Source organism: Sphaeroforma arctica (genome assembly GCF_001186125.1).
Source record: "Sphaeroforma arctica JP610 unplaced genomic scaffold supercont1.401, whole genome shotgun sequence".
Lineage (NCBI taxonomy): Eukaryota > Ichthyosporea > Ichthyophonida > Sphaeroforma > Sphaeroforma arctica.
Genome location: NW_014040157.1, coordinates 60,964 through 68,102, shown reverse-complemented (window position 1 = coordinate 68,102; position 7,139 = coordinate 60,964). Strand labels below are relative to the sequence as shown.

The 7,139-nt window shown below is 41.2% G+C and overlaps 1 protein-coding gene across 1 annotated transcript; it reads left to right on the top strand.

Moving 5' to 3' along the window:
* Positions 1-6,557: 6,557 nt before the first annotated feature.
* On the top strand, positions 6,558-6,929 carry SARC_05912 (hypothetical protein; the record flags this gene model as incomplete). The annotated part of the gene is made up of 1 exon (XM_014300217.1): positions 6,558-6,929. The coding sequence occupies one exon, from the start codon at positions 6,558-6,560 to the stop codon at positions 6,927-6,929; it is 372 nt and encodes a 123-aa protein (XP_014155692.1).
* Positions 6,930-7,139: the final 210 nt, after the last annotated feature.

The window sequence follows — 7,139 nt, the reverse complement described above, 5'->3', positions numbered from 1 at the left end:
TCGAAGTGATTTAATTTGCACCCTTGACGAACGCAGATTGTGACCCACTTATAAAAATGGTAGTCGTGGTGAACACCTGTTGCCAGGGTAATGTTCAACGAATTTCCCAAACAATAGTATGAGGTTTCTATGTGACCGCTCGTTTGCGCCTAAGACTGTTAAGTTGATACGGGCAAAAGGCGAAGTGTTGTGTCGGCACTTGTGCAATGTCGTTTGAAGTATCTCATTAATTTATCACTGCCTTGTTTTGCCTGTATGACTTATGGGAATCCATGTTCACTCAATATTGGTAGCAACGTTCCAGATACAGTAGCTGCTGATTTGTTCATCATTGACCCGAGTATGATGAGTACATATCTACTCACACTAACAAATATATGTTGCCTCTATTCAAGTCCAGTAGTTGGCCTGTGGTATCCACTTGGATTTGTCGCCTGGAAAAGCGGCTGGAATTTATTGTAAGGGGTGGAAGCCCTTTTTTGTTAATTTTATTCTTGAGACACGAAACACAATCTTGTAAGTATTTATGTGCATGTTGTTCAATTAGTAGCCAATCATGTCCATCTGCTTGCAGTTTGTTTACCGCCTCCTCTGAGATATTGTGTACCATATTGTGGTTTTGCTCGATGTTGTGGATCCGTGCCTCGTAGTTGGTCGATTTTGTTACATCCCCAGTGGGTACTGTTTGTGATGCTGAGACATGTAAGGCTATTTGTTCATGTCTTGTGCCAAAGCATGAAGAATTTGTTTGTCTCTTTGCCATTAACGTGACTTGAGGAGAGTATTATTTGTATTTAAAACTAGCATCGGATATTCTTCTGACAAAGACACGAATTTATGGAATCACGCTGAATTTGAGTACTATTGTACACATCGTCGTGCTGGTTGCCCCTTCTATGAATAGGACATCAGGTATGAGTACCCAATGTGAATTTGCCTATGCATTTTCTTCCTCTGCCCATTTTTGTAACAACACCTTCTGATTTGTTATGTGTAGCATTCTTGTGTAGTATTGAATGTACATTGTGTGCCTTTGTAAACAGATCTACTGTGAACTTGCCAAACCTTCTTTCAGCCTCTGAACATGGGGTATAAGTTCCAGTCTATAGCTGAAATGGCTATTAGCATGTTTGTTTCCGAGGTGGTGTACTCTTGGCTGTTGTGCGTCATTTTGTTCGATTATTCAAGTACCTCTGACATTCTGGTTTTGTATGTATATTTATGTAGCGCGATAACATGTCTGACATTTGGGTGTCCTTGCTTAAGACATGTATTATGGAGAAGTGGTGTAGGAATGTTTTTGCAATCCATCTGGCTAACAATTGGGTGTAACGTTTGTTGGCTATTCATTTGCTCAGGCGCTTTATGATACGTTCCAAGTGTTATGTCTGCAAGTGAATATCTAAAACGCTTTTGTTCGTGCGCTGAGTCTTCTTCGTAGTAGTGATTTCCATTCTACATATGTTGGTACAATTGGATTTACTAAGCCAGCTATGTATACACCCATGTGTGGAAGAATATACATACATAAGAGTATCGGCGTCTTCTTGTCTGGTAGGTCCAGTTTTTTGAAACACTGTGATGGTTTGCGCCCTCTATAGTTAATGGCACATACTTCAGTTAACCCTGTTCTTTGGATTCTAGCATCCGTCAGTGCCAGGGGTATGTAACCAAGTTGTACTTTGACTGATAGATATACTTATGTTACTATACTTTGTCCATACACAGGCATTGTGCTTATGGGACTGAGCGTGTGTTATATATATTGCTAATCAATTGTATATCTATGTGTAATCTTTGGTCTCGTGGTGCGGGAAGCAAAAACAAAGGTTGGTAAATTATAAGGAAGCACCCTAAATGTACATGACCTACATGGAAAAGCCGCAAGATTTACATAAGGATTTACCGGTACGTATTATAATTAGCTAATCAACGTCTCTAAATGCGATGTCAATTCTATACTCATGTTTATTTCAAAAAGTACCTTTTTAAGGACTTATTATGTCCATTTAGTAACTTTACTTTTGAGTGCAAACTTTTAATGACAAGGGTACGAACCCAGCTCGCTCGGGAGTTCACGTGGCCGAGTCTTTCATAGTGAATTTGATTATCCAAAACCAGTTTGTAAAGAATCTTGCACGCTGAATTAGTTTTGCTTTGTGCCTATGGTAGAGCAGTTTTAGAAAATCCACGACTCGTGCATTTCCCGTATGTTCCTAGGAGAACATCACATACCACGCGTGAAGTTGCGCGCAGATAGTGTGATAAGCTTGAATGAAGTAGTATATATCAATATAAATTAATACCCTAAAACACATTTATTGGTTAAAAAAAACACATAGAGCCGAAGGCTCTTAAATGCAAAATTTAAGCAAATTTTGCACGAAAGGTCAGTAAATGTACGTTGAAAAAAGTGGATTTGTCGCTTTTAGGTCAGTAAATGTACATATTTGATCAATATTTCAGTAAATTTTCATCGGAATAATTGAGTGAATGTACATTTAGTTTATTGTCTACATTTTCAATGTACATTTAGAAACTGTGTTCATAAAACATATAGATATGAAGCACACGACATTCGGGCAGTGTACATTTGGCACTGCGGTCGATTACATGTACTAATTTTGTTTGGGAATGAAGTACAAGCAATACAAATCAAATACGTAGGCAGAACACATTCTTGTACCCAGAAATAAAGGAAGTGCATTGCATCTCAACCCCATGCAGTGTACATTTGGCACTGCGGTCGATTATATGTACTTATTTTGGTTGAGAATGAAGTACAAGCAATACAAATCAAATACGTAGGCAGAACACATTCTAGTACCCAGAAAGAAAGGGAGTGCATTTCATCTCAACCCCATAGAAGTAACAAATGATCAAAGGTATATACCTGATTAGAAGACACAATGTATATCTAATAAATCAAGAACATAACATATACACTTATCTACACTCGACTACAAAGTGATGGAATACACAGTTGGTGGCAGACGTATCATAATTACAATAATTACACGAACATATACACACAACATTCATAGAAGCAATCGAACCCTGCACAAAATGACCAAATAAATGTGCACCTATGTTAAACAATACAGTGATACTACATCACTATATCAAACACATGCGAATAAATTGCCAACGTTCTAAGACTACAGAAGCACAAACGAACAAATTTACAATCGTCTGAAAACACATAAGTCTGATACTCTGACACGCGACACGTCTGAAAATTCCAATTAAAATCTCAACCCAAGATTGACAACACATTAAGCTGAGTTTATACACGAAGTCCAGTTTATAACAAACAGTCGAATAAACAAACACAACCCAAGGCTTATAAGCTAAATCTCTAACACTTCCACATAAACGCGGGTGTCAAGAAGAACGTCAGTCTGAATCAATCAAGCCCAGGGCACTACGGCCATCTCCCACGCAGACACCACGACGGAGGCCAGCATGAAGATAAACAACCATACTCAACACGAAACGTGTGAATTTAATATATTTTTTTGCTGGAGAACAAACCAGTCCAATACCGCACGTGGATACAATAAATATTATGTTCTGACACTACAATGAATAATCCATACGCAGAACAGTCAATGACTTCTACTCCCTGTCAAAGGACCCGAGTAGCACGAAGGGTCCTACGCATATATGCAAGCTCGAGCCGCACACCCAGGAGAGAAAGGACAAGTCGTACTACAAGAACTCGGCCAGTACAAGCATTCACGTTGTCAAAATCTCAAGCGCCATCGGGCAGCTCCATTCCAGGTAATGGAGGATGAGTGATACAGTCGGGCGACTAGTCAACACCAGGGGGTGTACCATTTGCCCCATTAATGAGTAAGTTCCACGTGTCCATCGACAAGAACATATATGAGGGCAACGCGTCCATCATAGGCATATTAGTGGATAAACTATACGCACAAAAGATGGACGATATCGTTGACATACGAGCATTCCACAAACTCAGAAACGCAGTGCATCCTAACAACCAAAGAGATTGAACCCAGAAGTGAATCGTTATATATCAGATCTATACAATAAAGCTATGGATAGCTTTGATAGGAGCGATCACGACGAGCGTATTGCAATTAATGACTTTATGAGCGAATTAACATTAATTAGATCTCATGGAGGAGATGAAATCTCAGTTCCAGATATGGACACGCTACTCAAAATGAGCGAGATTCTAAAATTGCCAGCCAGCAAGTATGTTAGCATGGCTGAGTGTCGTGACACAATAGAACCCGTAACAGTAGCAATAGACATGTTTGCGAGAACCAATATACCAATAGTACAATATCGCTAGTCAGGAGTCGGTAAGACAGACAGGAGTTGGTAAGACGGACTTGACGCCACGGAAGTGGCGCGTACAGCAATCAACAGTATACGCAGTTCCAACAGCTTTGGAAAGACTCCACCGACGTTGTAAGTTACAAAATATTGATCATTAACGACTTGCGGACCACCTAATGGAGGAATGTGACAGTGGAATGAACGTAGAAGTATTAGCAGCATGTTTGCGTAGAACAATTCTTGAGCTTGAAAAATAGTCCAAGAACACTGCAAGAGAGCCTATCAATATTCAACTTCTCAAAGGATCATTTTATCTCTCATTAGTCATGTACGGACAGCAGGCGGAAACTAACAAGTTAATAAACCCTCAAACAGAGCTTAAGGGCAGTAGTGAACACTTGTCTGACGTATCAGGGAAGGCCTTCCATGATCCACAGAAGACCTTGTCAGGAAAAATGCAAGCGAGCGATAAAAGCACCCATCTCAAAACAACGAGTTAATCGTCCACAGTTTGACACACCAATGGGGGGTCCACCCAGAGGGGAAGGGCCACCAGGTCCAGGTCCAGGTCAAGGCCGAGGACGTACCATAGGACTGGGCAATACGAACTATACCTAGCGAAGACCAATACTTTGCCCACGCTGTGGTGTAGTCCTATATCTCATGGGTTCAGCAAGTGCCTTAAGAAGAAAGTAAGCAACCACAATAAGAGGCGGTCGTTCGTGCAGCACAGAAATGTCAACCCGTCCGTCATGTAGACCATTTAACCATTACTAATGGAAACAGGGTACATGAGATAAATGAAAAGATCTGACAAGCTTGGTGGGCGGCTGCTAACCTAATAAATATGGCAGACATTGTGGATGCACACAATGATGGAGAACCGACGTAGTAAATACAACTGATAATGCTTACACACATTGTTCTTTAACTCCTAACCCGCGAGACCAAGGATTAAACATATACATATAAATTAATGGCATTACATGCAATGCACCAATCAATTCAGGAGCCCAACGCTCGTGCATGGATCGAAGTGTATTGACTGAACTATACTAGAATCTGATGCACGAGTACAAATACAGGCTCAACAGGAGTATGCGATATCAACTACGGTGGAAGAAAAATGTCTAACTGCTTTGAGGTACTCGAACTCTCCATTAAAAAGTCACCAATACTTTCAGGCATGGACATTTTACCATACCTGAGCATATATCTAGCAGGTATAATCAGTCTATCAAAACCAGGCTATACATAACTTGGAGGATCTTATGCACGAGTTTAAAATACAGGCTCAACAGAAGTATGCGATACAACTACGGTGGAAGAAAAATATCTAACTGCTTTGAGGTACTCGACCTCCCCATTAATAAGTCACCAATACTTTCGGACATGGACATTTTACCATACCTGAACATATATCTAGCAGGTATAATCAATTTATCGGAACCAGGCTACATACAAATTGGGAGAATCTTATGCACGAGTACAAAATACAGCCTCAACAGAAGTATGCGATATCAACTACGGTGGAAGAAAAATATCTAACTGCTTTGAGGTGCTTGACATCCCCATCGAAAAAGTCACCAATACTTTGAGGCATGCAGGAAGGGGACATTGTAATGGTTTGCTATCAAGGTGAAAAGACCAAAATGACAGCATCAAATGGCGGACCATGAAAGATAGTGAACATGGAGGCCAACGGGTATTTTGTCAGTAACCTAGTTGAGACTAAAGCCCCGGAAGATCCTATTCCGGCCAGTGATGAATTAATTGGACCAGTCAAGAAGGCCAATGCTTCGAAGGAATCCACTCTCAACAGTCAAGTATAACCAACTGAAGAATCACAGTCCTCCTCCATATCAGACCTTCGGCCATCCAGCTGAGGCGATGGATCCCAAGAGTACTTGTTATATTGTACAGATGGGGAGCGTACCTGGGCACATGAAACATACATCGCACATGTTGATATTCTTACACTTTGCCGACTACGCACCAGAGACAAGCAAAGACAATCCAATACAACCAAAAATACGAAAAGAAGCATAGACAACTACGGGAAGGGGACACTGTAATGGCTTGCTATCAAGGTGAAAAAAACAAAATGACAGCATCAAATGGCGGACCATGAAAGATAGTGAACAAGGAGGCCAACGGGTATTTTGTCAGTAGCCTAGTTGAGACTAAAGCCCCGGAAGATCCTATTCCGGCCAGTAATGAATTAATTGGACCAGTCAAGAAGGCCAATGCTTCGAAGGAATCCACTCTCAACAGTCAAGTATAACCAACTGAAGAATCACAGTCCTCCTCCATACCAGACCATCGGCCATCCAGCTGAGGCGATGGATCCCAAGAGTACCTGTTATATTGTACAGATGGGGAGTGTACCTGGGCACATGAAACATACATCGGACATGTTGATATTCTTACACTTTGCCGACTACGCACCAGAGACAAGCCAAGACAATCCAGGCCGACGAAGTCCGCAGCAACGAGCACTGATTAACGGTCAGCGAGCAACAGAAAGCGCACGAGGAGGGGACTTTAACCAAGATACCGAAGGATACTCCCACTCCTTTCACCTTGCAGCATGCTCTGCCCACATCCCAGAGAAATAAGGACCAAGGACTCGATTATAGAGCCAACGTTGAGATATGTTTTTCCAATCCAAGTTGATATCAACCGAGAGCACATGAAAGGACTGACTCTGATGATCGCGATTGAGAACTTCCGTCATATCATAATTTTAGTTGGGTAATATGTAAGAATCGATAGTGGTAGCAGGTTTTCCATCTCAACCCCTAAAAGGTCAAGTTTATCCCTGCACC